Here is a 24,412-nt window from a genome sequence, read left to right on the forward strand (position 1 = left end):
TGAAACTGAATTAGTCACTCACAAAAAAATGAGGAACAGGCTTAATTGCTTTTGGTAAACCTTATCCTTTTGTAATGACAGGGATTATATAACTCTCAGACTTCCACATGAGCTGCTGATCATCTTCTACACTGCCATCATACAGTCTGTCATATGTTTGTCATTTCTGTGTGGTTTGGCTCATCCACAACACAGGACAAGTCCAAACTGCAATCAACAATTATATCTCCTGAGAGGACGATCAGGATGGACATTCTCTCTACGCATGGACCTGTATAAGTCTAGGTTCACCTAAGGGTGGATAACATATCCCAACACATGCTCTTGAAAATACTGCTCTTGTACTTTCTTATCCCCCTAGTCATTGCTTATGAAGTGTTTTTGTTATATATTGTAGTTTATTTGTGACTGTTCACTGTTGTCCAGTTCAGTTACTTTATTTTGAATAGGGGTAGATTTAAAAAAAAAAAAAAAATAGTGTGGGTGAGCAACTGATTTTATTGACACACTATTATTGGCTGATTATTAACTCTAATGTAAACATTAATGAGCTTTGTATTGATCTTAAAAACTGATTGTACCAAACTTTCTTCTGTGCATTATAAAGCCTCTTTTCAACTGGTTCTGCTCCCGTAAGTACCGTCCAGATTTGTCCCCATTTGCAGACATGGTTCTCCGTCGTCTCTTGAAACCACCGCGGGGACTACATTCATTGACTGGTCCATGGATTTACATCACTGGATGATCAATGGCAAATTCTAAACCATCATTTTCAATTCACAATATGACTTTGTTGCTGAGATCGCGAGTAGCAAATCAATATTTCTACGGTCAAACCTTGAGGTCCACACCTTTTTATCAATTTTGGGGGAAGAGCGCATATCACATCGACTGGACAGGGCAACCTGCAACTATACCAATAGATTTTTGAGAAACGGTCAGTCCAAGGGTACAATCACAAATTACATCATCTGAGTGTCGACCTCCGCTCCTGTACACCCACGTTCTTGCTCATATTCACGTTCACATAGTGAGGATCACACAGCTACTGGAGACACACCCAACATGGCTAGAACCAAACCAGACATTAACTGGCTAGGGTAAGACTTGGCAATGAAAAAGGAACTTGAAGGTAATCCAGGTAAATCTTGGGTGAAATTTATCTGACAGTCTGTTTGTATCAATTTTTTAAGATTTATCTAGATCTAAATTCATTTAATATATTGGAGTGTCAAATGAAGGTGCAGTCCCTACAGGTATATTGGTTGAGTGGTATATGTATATTGATGTCCGACAACATTCACTACATTACACAAGAAGTTGCCATAATGAGCAGGTTCTATACATCCAAACTGAAACAAAGTTGGTTTCTATTGGTGAGCTCTTAGAGACAATTAGTTTCAGTATTTTCAAACTCGGTTATCATCAACATCTCAAAGGTGAATCCCGGCATAAAAAAACCCAGCCTGGTGGCGGTGCTGCTGTTGTTCTTGATGATTTGCTAAGTCTGACTGACAGCACCTTTGTTTTCCGTGGATTAGCCAATCTGACTTCATCAAGGTCCATAAGGGGGTTCACGTATCACTGACTGGAGGTCACCCCCTTACACACACCTCTGTCCACAGGCCATCCAAGAGAAGAGCCACGAAGCACTGCAGACTGAGACCACCACCACTCTGCCCTTAATTGAATCGCACAAACATCTCTGCACGAAACACACAAACGCATATGAGCACATGCATGACACAATCTCAGACCAGAGTGTAAATTTTTAATGAAATATACATTAAGGACTGTTCATGGACTGATATGTTTTCCAACAGCTAATATTTCAACAAAGTCCATAAGATCCAAACGCAACAATTGATTTTCCAAAAGCACTGCTTTTCTTGAATGAATAATTAAGAGTAATAGCTCATGAGACCTTCTCTAACTCATGTTACATGTTACATCACACGGTTTCACATGATTTTTTTTTTTTTAAACATTATAGCAGAATAGTAAAAATTCAAAAAGTTAAAGGCTTGGATTTAATGACTTATCGTATCAGTGGTATTGTGCATAGTTGCAAGTTAAAGGAGTTTATTTGACATTTATTATATTTAATCTTGGAGAGTGAGAGGCATGTGTACGTGCCTGTAGTGGCTTTTTCTCGTGGTCTTCTCTCAGTGATGAGAAATAGGAGACAGCAGCGTCTGAGGTCACGCAGCCATTACCTGTCCCCACTTGGGATCAAATTACTTCATTTTATTTCTTGTTTACACTTCTACCAAGTATAGAGACCTGAAGATCTCTTAGAACTATGAGAAACTGAACTTTTATTTCAGGATCTATTTCTAAAGTGTTACATAATGCAAGACGAATGAACGATTGAGAAACACATTTAAAGATTTAATCTTTATTCATAGCTTTTATTGAAAACTACAAGCGCAACATAACACACACAAACAGAACAAAAATACAATGATAAAAAGATGCGTTTTCACACATATTTTTCTACAATAAGTAAATTATAGCACTGATATTCGCTCCAAAATTTCTTATTTTACCATCTAGAGGTTCCATCAATTATGGCCAGTCATCCAGGCAGTGAAGCACCAAACCTAGTCCATCTCACTACCACCATGTTGATATGATGTTCCTTCCTTTCTCTGAAATGTTAGTTTTCTCCCAGATGTATCTGGGCATACAGCTTTGAACATAATTTCAAAATATTGCAATAAATATTGCATTTATTGCAATATTTTGATATTATCTTGTGTTATATTTGGTCAACAGTGGAATTGCCATGAAATTCTGCTGTTTCATGGCAATGAAACAGTTAAAGAAAATCATTCTTTAACAAAGAATGATTTTTTTCTAAATCATTCTTTGTTAAAACATGAACACTGACCTTAATAAAGACAAGGGTTTCCTGTAGTTCTGGCTTCTTGGATAAGTTATTGATGCCATCTAAGAGTAATTTAGGTTGGCTAGCCTCCGCTTTATGGTTTATGCCAGTGACTCTGTTATCTATTGTTTAATTTATTTAAATTAGGACATGGTGTGTTGCTTTTTGAGACATTTTAGTCTACTTTTTTAGTCAGGCATGTTCTAGCTGAATGATTTCTTGACTGTACATAACAGGCAAGAATCAAGTAAAACAAGTAACTCAACCACCTGAAGAGGGTGTGGTTACCCACATCTAATTTATAACTTTGCAACAAAGGAACTTACATTTTCACAGAATTCCAGGTAGTTTTGGATAGATTTTTGCCTTTATAAAAACAGATATCACCATTTAAATAATGTTCTTTATTTGCATGTGGGGAAAATACTTTTTCACAACCTTACTCAAATGGATTGTTAAACAGCAAAATGCAGTGATTTCCTATAATCCAAAACAATTTTTATAGTGATCATAAGCATAAAACAATGCCACAGAAAGGACAAAAGTCCTATATAGACGCATAAAGGACTTTGAATGTGTAAATCAAGCTGTAATCATGCTGATTTCACAGCTTGAAGAAGCACAGTATCACAGTGTTTTATTTTTGTTTTTTAATAGCTCCTGAATTTTTAAGGGGCGTCTCATGTTTCACTTGGCGGGAGTCCTAGAACTCGACAAACAAGTGCTGGATAATTATCCTCACCAGTGTTAAGTACAAATTGGGCAGTGCAAACCCTTGAAAAGACTTGTTGAAGCAGATCAAATGCAGGAACTCCACAGGGAGCCAATAAATTATGCTAACACAAAAAGTAAGTCCACAAACTTGAAAAATAAATTAAAATCAAAAGTAATTTTACTGATGAAGCTTCCAGATGTGAGAATAACATGATTTGTTAGATTTGCTTTCACTGGAAAGACAGTCAGCAAGGACAGGTGTCCTGAGGAGCCTAAAGTGTTATTTGATGTCCAACACCAGACTACCTACACCTGAGGAGTGTGACATCATGATGATTCTAAGCTGATCACCCAGCAACAAACCAGCGGTTGTTATGAGGATAAAGGATTAGCTCCTGTTTGCTTTTGCTCGTCTTTGAACCAGAAAATGCTGAAAAAAAGAGAGGATCTCACATAAAAGCTCCAACTTGCTGAGAAAGCACAGAAATGAGGCACTACTTCTCTTCAAAGAGGTTGAGCCACTTCAAGCACTCTTCTCAAACTCCCATTGACGGGGGGTGCTAATATGTCGCTGCTGTTTGTCCTCGCAGGTGTCAGTGGTTGTGTGTGGGGGATGTTTTTTTTTTTTTTTCCTGTCTGTATGTGACTGCCTGGCATATCAGGTAAGGTCTCTGTCTTCTCTCTGTATTGTTGCTGGATAATGAGGTGTGATTAAATATGAATGCTAAGTGTTTGGTGGCGGCAGCCCAAAGCTGAAACCAGATCCACGGCCCACAGGCAGCATAATTAGTAGCTGCTGATAGATGCCATTAATGTTGCTTTTGCAGACCCCGCTTGCAGGTCTTTAAGCTAGACCTCCATGCAGCGGCAGGTTGGATTTGAGCCATCCACAGTTAATTAAGCTGCAAGGGAACAAATCAAGGCACAAATGTAGTGAACTTTCAGCGTCATAAAAGCTGGAACACAAATTAAAATCAGGGTTTTTTTTTTAATTGTTTAATGATCAACAATGGTTAAATATTAAGCCATTTGTTACTTTCATTTGATCTATTATTATTTTTTCTATGGATTTCATGTTGAAAGCATGACGAAAATCCTGTGGAAAACAATATCAGCATTTCAAAGTGTTGAAAGACCAGTGTGATGCCTTTTATGGTGGAGAAAAGCCCTTTGTGCAGTGCCTCAAGGCCTGTGTTTGGTTTTGAGGGCTCTTTGGATTGTCATATCCCTGGTGTGAGATCGACTCATTCATGGTGAGCGGTCTTCATCATCTGCCTCTGTGCTGCGAGGCTGTGGACACCGCTGTGCTGGTGCACTTCAGAGAGTCATGTCCACAGCTGTAAGGACATGTCTGCTTTGAGCTGCCGGGGTTTAATGTGTGCAGCAGATTAAACAGGGGGGCCTTTGTAAAGGCTGGATAACCAGTCTGCTCTCCCACGCAGTTCTACAGTCTTATCTGCAGACTGCGTGTTTGTGCATGAGCGTTTCGATAGCTGCTATACATATGCGCCCTTATCTTCCTTAGTTAATAAAGCAGCTTCACACACCAGCCCAGATTAATGTTGACGCACTGAGATTTTTTAGTTAATAGGCAGAGACATGTTTTACCTCAAGGAGAAATATAATTAAAGAAGAAATTCAGAAGCTGTGCTAAAATGCTTGATTTATGTCATTTTTTAGTCAGTTTTCACCTAAAATTCGTTTAGGAGATTTTACCTAAATCAGGTAAATCAGGTCAGACACATAACTCTTCTGTTTCACAAACTGCAGTCTGTTTGTCAGGTAGTCATTAATCCAGACGATCGTTGAGGGAGTTTCTGACACAGTAAATCAAGCTGAAATGAATTAAATGCGTTGGAGAAAACAGACAAAAGAGCAAGAACTTGATCCTTCCAGTGCTGCCTGCTTTGTTTAAAAGACAGAACTTTGTTGAAGCAGGTGTAGGATGGTGTTTTTGACCCCAAACCCACGACGATCATTCCCAAAGTACAATGCTGCCTCCACCACATCTATGGTGTTTTCAGAAAGCGGAGCAGGCTCAGTTTTTCAATCCTTCACCCCGTTTTGTATTTAATTTCTTCACAAGTATGCACTACTTTTTGTTACTCCATTCTAAAAATATGAGTCAAATACATTCAAGTTTAAATGCTGAATCCAGAGTTTTGTTACATAGGCTGTTAGTAGGTAACAAGATTGAACTTTTCTTTAATATTTCATCTCGCACTCACAACATATTTTAATAACATCCTCGGGACGCTGCTGTTGTCTGCCTGTATTAATTCAAGATGAGCATACACAGGTTTTCAACTGCTGCTTTATCTATAAATATGTTGTGTTGCAAACTGGGTTTGGGTTAGGTGAGAAATTTTCAAACATAGCAAAACAAATTAAGAATTATAAATTTTGGATTTAGCTTTTTTTTTTTAACGTTGATTGCATGTAAACGCTTAAGGAAGCAGTCAGCAATATAATCAATTCAATCTTGCAAGGCTTTTATTACATAATGATCAGATCAATCAAAAGTTTTTTTATTAGAATAGATAGTTTTTGTCCTCCACAGTAAGAGTTGAAATTACAAAAACAGTGACCTTCTTCACTCAACTTACATTTCCCGAGAAAGCAGCCCTATAAAACATGACAAGAGAAAAGAGATGTTTGAATATTAGTATTCTTACATGTAATATATTTCACGGATGTCCTAATCACCCTCAATAAGAGGAGGCTTTATATTTGACTGAGATTGGTCTGCAGTCTGCAGCCAGACAGAGATGTATGATTAACTGACAACCCTGACAAAAGGTGGCCATTTGTATCTGCACTCTCAGTTACGAGAGCCAGATCAAATGTCATTGCTTCATAACTAGCCCCTCCTCCGCAATACCTAAAAGAGGCATAAAATCACCCCTCACCGTCACCTCACAAATGCTACATTATTCAATGTGTTCTCATCTAACCAATTAGAGGACACACACTAGACGAAGATCATATTTATTTTCAAATATGGCTTAAGAAAACAACTGATGAATGGGTAAAGATGGCTAATGCTTCACGGAATCAGTATATTAAATTAGAAACACTGTTTTGTCTGTTAACTCAAAGAAAGTAGAAAGACTAAAAATTGCTTAACGTATTTGAAAATGTTCAGAATTAAACTCTTGTTACGGACAGAAATGAGAAATTCTTAAAGTAATCCTCCTTTAGTCAACATGACGGTGCTCCAGTACGATTCCAGCCATGCAGGCTCCACTAACTGTTTAGCTATAAGGACACAGTTGCCATGGAACAGGTCCAGTTGGAGCAAATGAAATCCCTCCTTTCCAGTTTCCAGGCAGGGTTTACACACAGAGAATGCTCCGGTGTTCAGACAGTATGTGTGTAGTAGAAGGAGATCTGTGTGTGACGTGAGCAACTGTATTGAGCAGGAGATATCAAAGGGGAGGATTTGGCTTTTGAGGTTACAGAGCAAGTAGGGCATGTGATTTGCAGTCGGGTGTGTATGTGAATGCTCGCTTCTGTGTGGGGTGTGCATGTATCAGTCTGCTGCAACAGCTTTCTGATGTAACATTAACCGATGTCTGCCTGCCTCTCCTGGGGCTCTCAGGCATCTTTGGGAATTTGTTTATGACCAGTTGATCACACAGAGCAAACACACATCAGTGGTTATAGTTTCAAGCATTAGAGAGAGAAAATGATTCCACCCATTTTTTTTCCTATAATATATATAATATATTTTAACTCCGTGTTGAATATATCTTCTACTTAACCGTTTTTAAAATTTGTCACATTTCAACTTAACCATGAGGGAATTTTATGGAGCTTTTGTAGACCTAACCCTATATATTGGAAGTGGAGGAGACATGACAAATGATTTTCTCTCTTTGTTTTACAAATAAAAATCTTTAAATCTGTTGCCGGCATTTGTAGTCAACCCCCTGTGTCAACACTTTGCAGAACCACCTCTCATTTAAGGCAGTTGAAGATTTTAGGGTATGTATCTGTCCTAAAACCTTCAACTGTGCATCTGGAGATGAATACTGAAAATGCCCAACCTTCTTTGTGAAATAAAAGCTCTATCGGACTGTATGGAGAAAGTCCATTTTCTAGAACTGTCATAGATTCTGATTGAGATTTTGGTCTTGACTTTGACTGGGCCATTTCATCTAAATCCCATTGTAGCTGTGGCTACATGTTTAAAGTTGTTGTCTTGATGAAAATTGAAGCTGTCCTCTAGTCTCTGGTCTTTTGTCAAGATTGTCCTATAGAACGACCTTAAATTTATAGAATACCAGTCTTTCTATCACTGTGCATACCCATGTCTTTAAAGAGGCTGCAGGTGGGACAAAGCCCAAAGTTAGCTGTCCATCTAATTAACTGGTGAAAGAGTAGGGGGGCAGGGAGCTGTGACTTGTCACACAGCTGAATGGTGGGACATGATCTCGCTGCTGAACCACACGGAGAGAGGAAAGCACAGTAGGGGAGCAGGGTTGATGTGTGAGAATGCAGAGAGTCGATGGCCTCTGCTCCAGCTGTTCTGGGGTTTATTGATCAGTACTCCAGCACTGACAGAGGGGAAGGTTACCAACATATGCACTCCATAACAACATGTCTGCTTTAATCAAGCCAGGAAGGGCTATAACTCACATTTGGCTCACTGCAGCGTGAACTTTAAGAAACTGTTAGTAAATACTGTTTGTAAAGTTTAACTTACACAAAAATGTTTCTCATTGTATGCTGGTTTTATCCACAAATGAGCCTTAACTTTGAAACTATTGCATAATATCAAACAGGTTCCTCATTTAGCACTAAATAACCTGTCTCATCAGTGTGGACAAAGAACATCTGAGTGTGTGCAAGCAGAGGAAACACGAACAGATTACCTGTTCTCTGACTGTCATACATTATTGTGATTTAAAAGTTAGAAAATAAATTTGTTGTTTTCCAATAAGTGATTTGTTTATTTATGTGCAAGTTGAAACTTTATTTCTTGAGCAGACGCTGTAGATGAATGTTGCTGTTGTTGTGACCGGTCTGCAAAAATAAACAATTTGCTTAATGACAAATGTAGACAATAGAGGTTTGCATTTCTCTGCAGAGCCTTCTGTCAGCAAGATGACAAACCCTTCATTTACCTGTCATGGGTTTTAATGACATTCACAAAAACAGAACCTCAGCATTTACCCTGCCAGTAATGTATTGTTGTAATGCAATACATTAAATGTTTGTTTTAGTGTTTTTGGGATCCAGTCAACTTTTCTGGATTGGTTGTTATAAAACCTCAACATACTTATAACTGAAACTGTAATTTATATCAGCTATATCTGTGTCACAAACCTGTGACAGATATGAGTTCTACTGCAGGTGCCTAGTTATATTGATCTAGATCTAGGTCTGTCCCATATTAATTTAGGTCATTTTCACCAGCAACAAACAGAAAGGATGATGAACAGAGTGCCATGTTACACCACATACTTCACTGAAGTAACTTCATTGTATTACATTAAAAATTAATGTGACAATGAAACATTGCTTTCATTATGTTTCATAAATTCAAAACCTCAAACCTGGATTTGTGCACAACTACACATTATCTTGCAAACAGATTTCTACTCAGAAGTTGTGGATATTTGTGGAATAGAGGTAGCCACTGCAATTGCATTGTCACCTCTGCTTATTAATTTAGATCTCGAAACAGAAATAACGTTATTTGACCTTGAGGTTCTGGTGTGTAGGTATGTAGAAGGTCCTGCAGAAAGGATGGGCCAGACTGAAGACCCCTAAATACTAACAACACAGAAGAGCTGTGATTATACTAAAAATAGATTACATTAACACACACACACACACGCACACACACACACACACACACACACACACACACACACTGAATATTATTTAGAGGTATAGTAAATGGGTCTAAATGGAAATGAACACCACACTTTTCAGATCTTTCTCTGGAAAACAATTGGAAAATTGATTTTTGTTCTTTTCATTTACTCTCTATTGGTATATCACACAAATTATCAACATATTCACACCGAGGTTTGTGCTCGTAAGCTGAAAAATGTGAAAATGGGGTTTAAATAATTTTGCAAGGGATTTACCTTTCATGTTAGGACACAATGAAATGTTGGTAACAATTTATTTCAAGGGGTGTGTATAAGACTTACATGACACTGTCATAAACATAACATCTGTCATGAGCATGAGTTTTCATGAATTTTTATGATTGTTGTCATGAAGTATCATTCAGTAAATAATGACACTTAATGCAAAGTTGACACCTTTTGTGAACATTTAATGCAAATTTCAATGCAACTTTGCATTAAAATGTTATTTTTTATGAAAAAAAATGCAGTTGACACTTTTAATGAACTTTTAATGCAAGTTCTAATGCAACTTTGTATTTAAAGTGGCATTATTTACCAAATGACACTTCATGATAAGTCATAAACATTCATGAAGACCCAATGATGTTCCTGGCAGGTGTTATGTCATATTTATGAAAGTATCATGTCAGTCTTATGCACACCCTTTCAAATAAAGTGTTGCAGAAACCTTTATTTTGAAGTATTGAGTCATTCCACTTTTGTTGTAAGTGACATTAATGTTAAGATCACTCTAACAAAGCTTCATTACTTGGAAGCAAAGTGGTTTAAACTTTTGCACTGTTCTGAGGGCAATGCATCCACGTTACGTTCGCATCTGTCAGTGTAAAGCAGGGCTACATACGCTACGCGTGTGTAAATACACCCTCCAGATGACAGCAGCTCGACAAGGTTCTCTAACCACATGATTTCAGTAGTAGCGTGAAAGCCGTCTTGTGCTCGGGGGAATTTCCCATCCACGTGTCTGAATACACGACAGAGAGGGCGGGATATAAACAAATGCAACCATTGGCCGAAAACCCCGCGTGCACACCCCGCTGGCGGACCCAGATTAAAACTGACGTCAAATGGACTTGTAGCAGTTCTTTCTCGCAGAATGGAAGTAGCCGTGGAAGTGAAACGGATTAAACTCGCTTAATCTTGGCAGGATATTGAACTCTCCTTCGCTTTTTTTTTTTTTCCCCAAGCCCCCTCTGTGTGCCGGTGAGATAGTTATTAAAACGAAGCCTGGCTTTGCGGTGAGTACATGAAAAACAAGTCTAAACTGCATAACGCTTTCCGCCAGCTGATCACCCTGAGAGAGACGCAAACAAACAATCCGCCGTCGTTGTTAAAATAACAGAAACTAATTTGTCTTGAAACATGAAGCATGTTATGGGATTTCGGTACGTCTCCGTTAAGAGCAGAACTTTAGATAACGCAGACTGTCATTGTTTTAGTGGAGTTAAATTAAACGGACTTCTCCCGGCTTTCACACACATGTCCCGGCCGGTGAATGAGCTCTGCGCCGCAGAAAGCTTCAGCACTCTTAAAGTGACGCAATATTAAACATCTGTAAACGCGAAATGGCACATGTTCCACTTTATATGCCTAACATCGATGCGATTCTTCTCCCGCTTGATATGTTTAAAATGCATTTTCACACATTATTTTATCATTTATGAGTTCTTTTTTTTTTCAATAATAAGGGTTATTGAAACTCCCTCATATCAGTTAACTTCCGCTTTGACACCAAACGATAATTTTCAGATTGCGGTTAACACTTTTTATAATCTCAACGGTATGTATAGTTAAATAAGCAATTTGAAGTTTTAAAAATTGTTTGTGTTACTACAAACTTTTTTTTTTTTTCCTTTCACATTATGTGCCTCCTGAGGTCTTATGTGCAGTATTACATAAAGTTGAAGTGGGGAGAAGTGAGGTTGTGTTGTATAAAAACTGTGGCAATAACAGAGCTGCCTCACTGCTTACGACCACCAGCCAGCCTCCACTTATAGTGTCTGCAGCAGGGGGAGCCACTGCTTGACAGAAACACACGGATCTCTGCCTGGGCAGTGGAGCAAAGCAAAACAATAGAATTCATCTGGAAGTGTTTTTTAATATTTTTTTTCTTTTACAAAGCCCTTGTAGACTGTTCTTACCCTGTGTTTGTCAAAACAAAGCATTAAGCTGTGCTCATAAAGCAGACAGGCAGGACTTTCTGCTTGTGCTGAAGAAATCAAACCCCCTCCTTCTTGTGGAGACCAGGTCAGGGAAAGTGGCTCAGGATTTTCCTCAAGGACTGTCATTACGTTTTTGCTTTGGACCCTAATTTGGAATTGTGGTAGTATCATAACCCTGTATTACAACTTGATTGTGGATTTGGGTTTTGCTCGAGAGGCGGCTTGAATTTGAGACATATTTTGATAACTCTTTGACCCACTTTAAGGTTCAGGGTTGACTTGCAGCATATCATTGCCTTTGGAGAGGTTGCCAAGTTTTCTTTGAGACTCTTTCCACACTCTTGTGGTAAAATTGGCTTAATTTCTTCTAGTGAGAGTTTGTTGCTGCATGCTGAAATGTCACTTTGATATAATGGTGCAAAAATGCTGAATCTTAGCAAAATTATTTACAGGGCAGTTAATTAAGAAGCCCGGCAAAAGTGAGTGAAAAAGACCGCCAAACTCTATTTTGTGTAACCATGCCTCAACTGAATGGATAACCGCAGTGAACTGTGGTTGCAGTTGAACACAGTCATTTGTTGAATTTAATCCTGAGCCACAAATGATGCCAACTCCTTTGTGGCTCAGTTTTTGTCTAGTATACTTAAGAAAATAGGTTAGCAGGTTATTTTTAATAATAGATCCAATGGCAGCATAGTCTGATCTAAGATCAGCCTCAAAAATATCTATCTATCTATCTATCTATCTATCTATCTATCTATCTATCTATCTATCTATCTATCTATCTATCTATCCATCTAACTATTATAAATTTCTTATAATAAGGATTATGACTCATCAATTTCACAGTAAATTCCAATTAATGATCTTTAATTATTGATGAATCACTGATTAAATGCAGTGTGCAGTTGTGTGACTCAAGTCACATGTTTTTACATGACTGATGCCCTAAAGAAGTGTATTACAAATGACGATGTTTTTTAATAACAATACTGTTGATTGGTGCGTCATGCAATCACAGCCTAAACTAACCAAAAAAGTAGTAATAAATAGTTCTTATTGTCCCTTTTATTGTTATCACAATAGTATTACAAAGTGTCGTGACAAAACTTAAAGTCCATATCACCCACCGCTAAACCATGGCTTCTCTATTCAAGGCTGCTCCTCTGATAGTGCCCCCCGTATGGAGGATGAGGAGGATGATGTGTTTGAGCCAGATCCCAACTGCTGGCGCACGCCCTTCAGGGAGATAAAGTGTGAAGACCGGGGCACGCAGACGCCCGGTCCTGGCCAGGTGCTACACAACGGCATGCTGCCCTGTGGTGTTGCGGAGGAGCCCAGACGACTATTCTACGGTAAGTTGGTGACATGCTGTATTTTAAAATAAAAAAAAGGGGAACAGCGCCTTGTGTGTGAGAACCGGTGTTATAAAACTGAAGCACAAAATCATCACGTGCAGCTCACTGTGAGAAATGCCTAACCGTGTTGCTGCACTGATCTCACCCCTTGGCGCCTGATAGTCGTCATTACACCAGCTTTTATGGTCTACCCAGCTGCTTTGCTGTTGAAAAGGCGCCAATATGACTGAAGAGAAGTGGCAGAGATGTTCACCTGTACTGTTTATACCACTGATTATCAATGATAGCAAAGTTATACAGGCATCATATACAGCAGTCATTGCAAAGTAGCTCCATAACAACTGACTGACCCTGACATGTGAGTAACTTATAAAACTATTATGTGTAATAAAAGCGTAGCTCATCCCCTGAGAGAGAAAAAAAAGAAAAAAAGAAAAAAAAAGTGTTCAGGCTAAATGACACTGATCAGTGCTATGCAAACCTTTGTTTCTTTTCCTAAAGGAAGTCTGGCGTGAGTCATTGCTGCATTTGGATTGCTTCAGTGACCATGTGGCTGTTTACAAGATAATAAGTTTGGCCTTGACACTCAACAGGTAACGCAGGTTTTCGATTGCACTTCCCAGCGCATTTTGAACTTGTCGGGGATTTTGACGCGAGGCAACAAGAGGAGCAGAACAGGATGGAGCAGTTACCCCTGCACCAGCCGGCTGCACTCAGCTTGGAGGCCTGCATCGGGCAGAAGCTTCAGCTGATAGGCGACCAGTTTCACCGGGAACACTTACAACAGGTGAGAGGGAATGATGCACCATCACTAAGAGTCACTTTAATTTGCATTTTACACCATCATGGTTAAAACACAGAAACTGAAGGGGTGAAAGTAATCCAAAGGTTGCTTCCAGTTGTCTTTTCCAAGGAATTATAACACAAAAAAGAGAAAAATGCATGCCATATTCATGGATACAGGCGGTAAAATTGAATCCAACAGTACATTATCGCTTGTTATGCATTAAGGTGTCTCATCATAATCCAAAGTCCACACATTAGTAACACCACCAAAAGTAATTTTAAAATTTTTGAATCTAATCTTGCAAGATCACCTAATCATGTAACCTGACAGAGTTGCATGTAGGGTCAAAAGTATGCTCATGTTTATTGTGTTTGCCCCGTGTTTGTTTTGGAGAGGCTGTGTTCAGGCACAACTTCTGCCCTGTGCCTCTTGTTCCCTCAGCCCACATATCCCAGGACGGCCCTTCCCCCACATAGCCCACCGACACCAGTCCCTTACCCTGCCTCCTCTTCCTGTTTATTTCTCTCTCCTTTCCCCTGTTTCCCCTGTTTCCCCAGTGTGCTGTAGAGGCAAGTGGCATAAGGATCCCTGACTCAAACAATACACCCTGTCCACAAAGTTTGTGTGCTGCTTCTACATGGGGTGTATTAAATCTTCATACCTGAACACTATGCATGTAACTTCTGTCAAATGCAAGATGTATTTGACAGAAGTTACATGCATATGCAATTAAACATAAACACATTTTAGACTGGGCATAAAAAAGCAGAAGTTTCAGAAGTAGGTAAACATGTTGTAACCCAAAGCTCAACACATGAGCCCAGAGGGGAACAGCTGTGGTTCCGGGGAGTCTTCAGTCACCCCTGTACTCAGCAACAAGCTGAAAACAAAAATTAAACACAGTATGAATAAGAGGCTAAATCCATAATGATGCATAAAAGGGACCGGGGTGGATGTTTGGAAATTAAACCACAAAATACGCAGATAACAGCCATCTTCAGCTCTTTTGGAAAAAAAAGGGCTCCTCTCTGTCCTGCCTGTCTAAAACCTCCAATTTTTAACCTCACAAAATGAAGTGTGAGATATTTTCTCATGAGCTTATCAAGTGGAGGTTATTTATGCTACCTCTGCAAAGCATGACTCATGTGCACTGGAGAACACACACAGAGAACCAGACAGTCAGACGGTAGGTTTACTGTTAAGCGCAATTGTGGCTGGGGATGTACTGACGCACAACTTAGGCTGGACTGTGTCAGGGGATGAGGAAGTGGCTTTTGCCCCTTCTTACTGTTGTAGCAAACAAAAGAGTCAGAGTGAGAACGAACCTTGTGCAGTCACATCCTGCATGCACATATTGTGATACTAATGACTTAATGTGAGAATATTTTGTGTGCTTCTGCCATGATGACTGAGTTAACTGAAGTCTGAAAAGAAAAGTCTGAATTTTGCAAAATAGATTATAACCATCTTTCACTTATGTTTATTTCTATGTTGTTACAGAGGCATGTTTTTGAGGCTGAAACACAAATGATGTACAGTCTTAGATGTGTGTGCCTCTGCAGTGTCTATTTTTGGCACTGCTTGTGCAGCTCTTTGTATTGTGTGTGTGTGTGTATGCACACGGCATGCATGGCTACACCCATGCTTGTTTTTCTGCTGTTTGCCATCCCTCTCTTCTCACTTTTTCTCTGTGAGAACCGGGACAAAAACTTCCACTGAGTAACAGGGGTTGGTGCTTAGATGCGTTTCAGCAGTAGGAAACTTTTCAAGGAACCAGGGTTGTATTTTGTGTTGTTGTTGTTGTTGTTGTTGTTGTTGTTGTTTTTGTTGTTTTATTTAACTCCTATTGTTTCCACTGCAGGGATTGACCTTGAACTAAAGGTGGAGTTTCTGAAACTGATTATTTGCCAGCCTGGTTATTGCCAATAAGAGTTTGAATTCTTGCCGCTTAAGATATTATTTTCCAAATATTGCATCCAAACAGCCCTTTCCGATTTCAGTGGTGCACATTGTAAAATAACTTTGGAAATTACAATTTGATACATTTTTCAGCTCTCCTCCTGCAGTAGGAGTGACCTGCTCACTTAACAGCCTGGTTTTGAAACTCACAGTAGAAACACACAACTGACAACTAGGGTGAAAGGAGGTTCTGGGAAGTTAAATAAATGTTTCAGGTCCCATTGTACAAACAACTTTTATCTCATCTCTGCCCTGTTGCTCTGGACCACAGCCAACTTATTAAGCAATTATTCAGTGCAGACACTTGTCTTGGAGCAATTCAAGTGCTTCTGACTGCCATCACATTGATGGGTTTTCTTAGCAGTGTGGCTGCAAGTGTTCTCCATGGGAGCTCCTTGCCCCAGGCGAAACGAGGGATTAGGCAGCGCAGGAGTGCTGGTGGATGTTGACAGATAAATTGCTCCTCAGTCACAGAGGGCTGGAGGGGACGCTGAGGTCCCCCGAGGATGGCTGACATTAGCTAGTCTGCCATTTGAGACATGGCAGTAATGACAGTCACAATGGCAGGAAGACGGCTCCAGCCTGCACAGGGCAAGGAGCAGAGTTAGGTTTCATCCCCATGTTTTTTTAAGAGACGACTCTCGGTGCTTTGGACAGGAGGTGTTGAAAGCAGGCTTGAATATCTTCTGTGTCTGTGCATGTGTCTGTGTGTGCATGTGTGTTGTGTTTGTGGCTTTATCTCTGCACTCTCTCCTTTCAGCACTTGTAGAAAAGAGGGAAAGGGTTTGATTAACATAAAAACAAGTTCTAGTATCTTATTATTAATCTGTAAAGATTTTTTTTCTTTTCTACTAACCTTTGTTGCATGTTTGCATTTTACTTTGGGCTCTTTCTCATTACTGATACGACTAATCCAGAGTTTCATGCTGTGGAGGCCGGTTTGTTTACTCAAGTGATAAGACGGTGCTTCTGAGCAGCTGGCCTGACGGACAGCCTGCTCTGGAAACTGATAAAGCACATCAGGGTAGTGTCAGAGTGACGACACAGAGAATCTGGCTAGACTCTTGCGCTCCATCAGCCAGCTAAATTTAGAGGCAGATGCCTTTTGGCAGTTACTGGCGTGACTCATGAGTACGCTGTGACAGGCTGGTGCACACCTCTTGTTTCACTCTTACTCTCTTTCTCTGTTTATTTGTGTGCATGCTACTTAACTTGGTAGAAGTGAGTGCAAAAGATCACGAACATTTTGTTTTTGAGATGAAAGATTAATTGCTCTTCTTGCAGTTTAGAGCGGAACGTGATAAATTCCAAACATGACACATTGGCATCGCAGCATTTGCTAACAAATACTCAATATTTGCCAACCAAATAAATCTAATTTACCAGTATAGTCATATAATTAAGCTTTAAATATAAAGTCTGAAGATCTATCTCTTGTTTTTTTCAACTTTAAGCTTTTAGCTTGTGATGAGATAATCCACTCTGTTACTTTTATTACACTATCATAATATCCCCAGGCAAGATTTAGATACAATGTGTAACAGAGACCTTCCCAAGAGCTGTTGTCATAGTTTTGTACCATTTTCATTATTCTATTTTTTTTTTTCCTTTGGAGCACAAGTAAGAGTAGGGGAGTGGAAAAGCTAGATTCTCTCATGCTAGCTGGAACATGGTAAAGCTTACGCAACACCATGCAATGTTCACCACAGATTGATAAGAGAATGAAAAAACCCAACAGTCTTATCACAGTGGCAGCTCCTGTCTTTCAACTGTTTCAAGGTCTGGACATCATGATGAGTGCTTTCCAAAAGCAATCATGCACAAACATGTCCACATTTTGTCTCGTTACAACCTCGAACTGAAATGGTTTTTATTGCGATCTTAGCTTTTGTGCAAGTGTAAAGAAAATTGTGCGTGAAAATGTGAAGATTAGGTATGTGTATAAGTAACCACATTTTCTTGCTCTAATACTCCTACATAACATCCAGTTCTACCAACTACTGTCAGCGGTTTCCTAATTAGTTAATAGATTTTGTGATTAATTGCTGGTGTGCAATTAATCACAGTATTAATAAAGTTGTTCTCAGAAAGCCTGAGAGGTTTGTTAGTGAACACTAGTGAACAAATATCATCATAAAGACCAAGGAACATAACAGCTAGGTCAAGTTTAAAGCACAACTTTTTGTTATAAAACAGCTTTGTAATCTTTGAGCATCTCACCGAGACCTATTCAGTGTATTAATCAAAATTTAAGAAAATGGGAAAACAATAAGCAGGCCCAGGAAGAAAAACATTCATCAGAGAGGCAACCAAGAGGTCCATGGTAACTCTGGAGGAGCTGCAGAGGTTCATATGCCAGGTGGAAAAGTCACCTAACAACTATTAATTGCTCACTCCAGACCCCATTGTGAAAAACAAACTGCATAGGAAGTTTCATTTGCAGTTCACCAAAACTAATTTAGGAGAAAATGCCAAAATTTGGAAGAAGGTGCTCTGATCATTGTTTCTCCATCCAGTCCAGTCGGCCTGGACTTGAAACATTGCATAAAAGAAGAGGAGGAAAATACCCCCTTTCACAAAACACTTTAACAGCGATTAAGGTGCATCAGTGGTTTTGTAAAAGGATGGATGTGGTGAAAGTGACTCCACCAGTTAATTGTAGTTGTGACTTAGGCTGTGTGTGACCAGACAGCTGCAGAATAGTAAGAAGGCAAGTTTTCTCTTTTAAATTAGAAACATATGCAATAAGATCGCTAAACTAAGTTTGTCCACCATTGTTTTCAATAGAGTAGCATGGGGAAACTTCTGGTGTAGAATTTATGCTAGCATTGATGTGGTATGACATCTCCTATCAATCCTCCCCGATGACTTTATTCTAAAAACAACAGCCTTGCAATGTATTGACTTCACTTGTGAATTAGAAATGCCCAGAAGGAACTGCAGGGCATGCCATCTTCAGGATAATGTTTCAATCTCCAGATGTGCAAAGCTGGTTGAGGCATATCTCAAAAGACTTAGACTTGCGGGGTGCCGTGGTGGTGCAGGGGTTAAGCACAACGCACATATGGGGGCCTTAGTCCTTGGCGCAGCTGTTGCAGGTTCAATTCCTGGCCTGGTGACCCTTGCTGCATGTCTTCCTCCTTCTCTCATTACCCACCTTTCTGTCAATTCACTATCAAATAAAGGCCACTAGAGCCAATAACACCTTAAAAAAAGACTTAGACTTGCATTTAGAGTGAAAGAATTTTGTAAAATAATGTTTACTCAAAGGGGCTGAATAGACATGCATGCCAGTCTTTTCAGACTTATTTAAAAACATATATAACTTACCCTCCACTTCACAATATGCACTACACAGTGTTGGCCTGTCACATAAAATTAGTCATAGTTTAAGCCTTATTAGCTAAAGTAAATTTAGCTTTATTAATTGGACTACTACAGACTGAAAATAGTCTCATCATTATCAGCCATAAAAGAGTCTGTCTTTCATCAGCAGGTGAGCTGTTGGACTACTGTAGCTGTCATGTAGATGCATTTTTTTTTTTTTCAGAGACTCTCTGGCCCTCATCAGGAGCCCCCTAATCCCATTTGGTACAATTATCTTATCTCAGGTTCTCAATGAGCGAGATAGCATTATCCCCCCCTAATCGTACACAATCCAATTGGCTTGCAGACCTAAGAGTCTCGTTTTTGGTTGCTGGCTGCTGGTCTCAAGCAGACAGATTAGAAAAAAAAAGAAAAAAAAAACTGTGACTGTATGATGAATGTGTTTATTGCTTGGAATGTTTATTAGGAAGCCTGACTTTGTGTGGACCCAGCACAGAAATAAAGGCTCAAGTAATAAATGCTGTTGGGGACAGAAGCAGACTGTTGTGGAAATATCATCGCTGTTCCAGTGTCTGGTTCTGTCTTCCTAGTTGACCTACTTCACTGTGCCTCCTGTCAATTGCATCATTTCACAGCCAAATGTAAACTAAACACAGTAGTAAAGACCAAATCATTACTTTTTCTTTGTGTTGCTTTTGGAGTTTGTCGACTGCACTAACGGCTAAATGCTTCATTTCTCTTTGATTTTTTTTCAGTACCAACAAAACCAAAGGAATCAGGGGCCGCTGTGGTGGCGCATGACTGCAGCTCTTCTCAGCCTCCTGTTTCATAGGGGGTTTATTGCTGGAGGAGGTGGAGCAGGACGGAGGTGAGGGGGAACTTCCTCTTATATCCTTTGTCTTCATCTCTGTTGTGACGAACTGGACTCCTGAAGGCACTGTCCAATCTAACACGGGTCTGTTTGAGGGAGGAAAGAAAGGAGGGAAAATGGTCACCGCGGGACGGCGACAACCAAATTTTATACAAGGGCGTGTGTTTTTTTTCTTTAAAAGAAGATGCCATGATGCTCCGGGATTCATCTAAAGGACAATGTTTATATTTAGGCCTACATGTCATGTAGTCGTCTTGTACAGTACATTGTTCGATTTTTTTTTTTTTTTTGGTTTGTTTTGGGGTTTTTTCTGTGCACTTCAATATGTGTCCTTCTTAAAAGACCTGACCTCCACAGACCTTGGGAATGCCTTAGTCAGTGTCTTCTGCCAGAAGGAGAGTTGAGTGTTTTTTTTGACGAGCAAGATGAGATGGTTAAGGAAATGAAATGTAATGTGGTGTGACGGTTTCTTTTCTGAAGTCCCCCAGGAGACCAGTCAAGTTAATTTACTCACTTCCAAAGAGGCCACTTCCCAGAACAAAGCATTTTGCACCTCACCTCTATGGAACATTTATCTATTTATCTTTTCTATGTATTTTTCTCTTTATTTTCTGTGCTTTGGTGTCAATTTTAACCCGTCATATCTTGTAGGATTTCAGGAATAAGGTAAACATTCTGTACATAAAAAAGTTGGCACACTGTGAATTGTTATCAAAGTTTAGTTGTGCGCTACATGTCAAACATTTGAGACTTTTTCAACCATATAAGAGGTGAAATTTGCTGTTCTGAACAACACTACCTGGTTAAACGGGCCTGGTTGGTGCCAGCAGACCTGATAAACATCAAAAAAGACTTTAGATAAATGTCAGACATTATACAGATGACTCCACTTTTATGACTAAAGAACTGACAAGATAAATTAGCCTTAAATACAGTTCAGTAGTGGATACTTAACATGCATTTAATCATTTACATATTTTAGGATCTTGTTTTGATTTTGCTTGTAGCAACATTAATTACTGTTGTATTTTCTGATAGCATCACTTATCTATGAAAAGTCGGTCACATATCATTATCACTAGCAGGTTTTGCATAAATGTCCTTCCTTCTATATGCTTGTCCCAATTTCTGTGATGAACGTTATTCTGAAAAACTTCTCAGAATCGTGAAAGGTTACTTTAAAAAAAAAAAAGGTTTCCCATTGACTGGATATTTAGTTACACAACTGAAAACTTGTTTGGGTTACAATTGACATAACGGGTACTGATGATGCCCGCCAGGCCTTGCCCTCTCTGGACGAAGAGCAGGATCGCCCAAATAAAACAACTGCCATTTGACATGAAAGTTAATGAATAGACACTCATCTGTCTGGTTAATAGAAATGTTATATCTTGTAGCTGTACTAACAGCGAAGGGATGTCTGAGATGTAGCACACTGAGTAGATATTTACATTAAAATCATAGGGTGTTGACTTTTACATGTATATAAAAAACTATTAAGGTCTTGCACCATGCACTAAATTAGAGCAAATGAATCAAGCACACTGTCACACTGTTTAAAAGTTTACTTTTTTAAGTTTCATTTCACCAAATATACAGTTTTTTTTTAGCATAGCCTTATTCCTAGGATTTTCCCTTCATTTCATGTGTTCTTTTTATGTGATTGTTTTCAGACCTCCATGCCCTTTAAGTGGAGCTGTGGATCCACTGTTTTTGCACTAGACTTCCACCCGTTTAAGAGTTCAGATTGTTTCCGAGCTAACCTCTTTCTCGTATGAAGGTTTTTCAGTCCCGTCTTGTTTCTTTGCCACCACATTTCAGATGTATTCACTTATATGGCCAAGACAAATGATCAGTATTGAGTCCCGACTGACTGAGCACAATGTGCATTTAGCATCAGTTCTGGATGTTTCACTCACAACTGTTTCAGGATTTCAGTTGAGCGAGAGCAACTTTTGCGCAGAAGACCAGCTTTGAACAGCAAGCTAATATGGCATAAACAGTCTGTGAAACAGAATCTCCTCCTCTCAGGATACCCTTGTGCGGTTTCACATCATTTGATATTCTGTTGGGTGATCTTACATTGTCTGTGGTACTCAGATTTAGATTTGGGACGTGGGTACACACATAACCACCACTGGCTCACCAGACAAACTGTCTCTGAAAAGAAACAAAAGTGAAAAAGGCTGTAATTACTGTTGAAATATGAATACATATAAAGACACTGTTAAAGATATTGTTTATTATGTTTTTTTGGGTTTTTTTTATTATTATTTTCATGCTGAATCTTTTGGACCCGAGGAGCAATACATATCAGGGGTCTATAATTACTTGCTCCTTACAATGTATCAAGTTGATCACTGCATAATTACTGTCTCATTTTCTCTTTAAGATGTCTCAGGGACAGACTTTTTGGGCTACTGGTAACCTTGAGAATCTGTTACATGTTTCAGAGAAAAGGAGTGTTGTCACCCATTTATTTATGTTAGAGAACCTCTTGAGGTATTTTCAAGTCTTCTGTATTTTCATTTTATTTAGATTTACTGTATTCTGTCTTCCATCGTGTGCACACACACACACACACACACACACACACACACACACACATAGGTACAGTTTGAGGAGTCTGGGCTGGCATGCTGGCGGTGGTGGTGACAGGGGCTCCTGAGTTTGCAGTCAGAGGAGAGAGAGGTGCACTAAGTGTGGTTGTGGTAATAGTTTCCTGCAGATCCTGAACACTGAGCCAGTCCCTGTAGCACCTCTTGACTTCCTCCTCATGCTGCTCCTGCATGGCATGTTTTTTTTGTTTTTTTTTCAGTGGCTCATTTAATTTGTAATTTATTTTTTCTTCCTTTTTAATTTATTTTTTTATTTTTATTTTTTTTTTACCAATTTCTACTGTATACACTTGTGTGTGCAATCACATCTTCCTCTTTCTGCTTTGATCTTGGACTCATAAATGGTTCAGCTTAAGAATAATTGTGCCTGATTTTTTTTTTTTGGGGGGGGGGGATTTTATTGTATCACTCATTTCTCACAGCCTGTAAAAAAACAGCGCTCTGAGTTTGTCATGGAACAGAGTGCACATTGTCTTCTACTTTTCACTCACAGCCAGAACAGAAGTTAATAGATATGTGTTGTATGTTGTTGCCAATATGAAGAGAAAAACTGCAAACCACCTTTCAAGCCCGTATGAATGTGTGACACTTAAAAAAATGAATATGGTTATTGGTGAAGTAAACTCAAAATTTTCAATTTGTTTAAAATGTTTATGATTTTTTTTTTTTTTTTTGGGACCAGAAATGCAGTAGTTCCAATGCAGTTCAACTTATCTCTTGTGTAATTAGTCATCATACATTGTGCCCATTGCTAATGACACCCAGGATATTGAGAAAGCATAGAAATGAAAAGGTTTTCTATTTACACAAACCACAGAATGTTTGTTCCTTAATCCCAATCATTGTGTTGTAATCAGTATGCACTGGAAAGTACTTTGTTTCTGTAAATCCCAGAAGTATTTTAATGTATAGTATAAACTCTGGATTGTTCTCATAGGCTAATCTGGCCATGTGTCAGCTGTATCTCTGTGCATTATTTGGACAAGAAGGTTCAGGTTTGATAGCCTGTTGATTTATTGAAAAGGGAAACAAGCCACCATGGTGTCCTTATATTTTTTTAAGTGGACGTTTCCTAAATTGTGCTCACAGCATTTTGTGATTGCTGAGGTCCAAGACTTGGACAGGTACTGTTTGGAAACCATCAGTGTCTTGAATTTTGTTTTCCACTTTTACTTTTATATTGAAATTTGTGTTTTTGGACGAAGATTTAGCCTGTTTTGTACCATAACATTTATTCTTTGAGGTCTTTCTTAACTTTTAAAATTGTATTTTCTTAAGAAAAAGTGTCTTTTTTTTCTAAGGACAGTTCATTCTTGCAAGACTTTTTTAATACAAGCAAGATCATTTTAAAGTCAATGAGATCGAAATCATTTGTTTTTAATGAAAATGAACTCTGAACATTCCTTGCACATCTTACTATAGCGTAATGAACTTAGGCCAAACATTATACGGTTTGACTGACTTAACTCAATCAAACCCTATAATGTTTTATACTGTTTGATTGACCGGCTCGTTGCTATAAAATGTTTGCCCTTCTTTACAGAACAGATAGCTGACCATTTATTTCTAAAAAAAAAACCCCCTGGAATATGCCTTTAACTGCTCAATTTCAATGAAGTCTTGATTATCACACACTCTCTGTATACCAAGAAATGAGACCCAGCGAAAATGTAGCATTTTTGTAAACATTGACTGTGTGTTTTCGAGACTCTACTGTGCACTCTTTTTATCTTGTGTTTATATGTATTTTTTCTGGTTGTTAATATTCATATGGAAGTAAAGACAATTTGCTATGTAGTGCAATATGCTGTATATACAGAGTTTTGCTCTACAAATGTTTT

The 24,412-nt window shown here is 38.9% G+C and overlaps 1 protein-coding gene across 2 annotated transcripts; it reads left to right on the plus strand.

Moving 5' to 3' along the window:
- The first annotated feature begins 10,546 nt into the window (after window positions 1–10,546).
- bmf1 (BCL2 modifying factor 1) lies at window positions 10,547–23,005 on the plus strand. 2 transcript variants are annotated; one of them, XM_015035654.1, is made up of 4 exons: window positions 10,547–10,727; window positions 12,809–13,006; window positions 13,633–13,796; window positions 19,838–23,005. In XM_015035654.1, the coding sequence occupies exons 2-4, from the start codon at window positions 12,835–12,837 to the stop codon at window positions 19,952–19,954; spliced, it is 453 nt and encodes a 150-aa protein (XP_014891140.1). In that variant the 5' UTR covers window positions 10,547–10,727; window positions 12,809–12,834; the 3' UTR covers window positions 19,955–23,005. The 2 variants fall into 2 exon arrangements, with proteins under 2 accessions (XP_014891140.1, XP_014891139.1); XM_015035653.1 differs by having other exon boundaries at window positions 10,549–10,727; window positions 13,603–13,796.
- The last annotated feature ends 1,407 nt before the right edge of the window (window positions 23,006–24,412 follow it).

This window comes from Poecilia latipinna, unplaced genomic scaffold (assembly GCF_001443285.1).
Source record: "Poecilia latipinna isolate Pla-1442-1.1 unplaced genomic scaffold, P_latipinna-1.0 Scaffold343, whole genome shotgun sequence".
Lineage (NCBI taxonomy): Eukaryota > Metazoa > Chordata > Actinopteri > Cyprinodontiformes > Poeciliidae > Poecilia > Poecilia latipinna.

Bases quoted from the DNA above. Each gene is read 5' to 3' on its own strand.
- bmf1 (XM_015035653.1), top strand. From the start codon at position 12,835: ATGGAGGATGAGGAGGATGATGTGTTTGAGCCAGATCCCAACTGCTGG. The intron at 13,007-13,602 runs GTAAGTTGGTGA...GACACTCAACAG, and splicing joins GCCCAGACGACTATTCTACG to GTAACGCAGGTTTTCGATTG. The intron at 13,797-19,837 runs GTGAGAGGGAAT...ATTTTTTTTCAG, and splicing joins ACCGGGAACACTTACAACAG to TACCAACAAAACCAAAGGAA.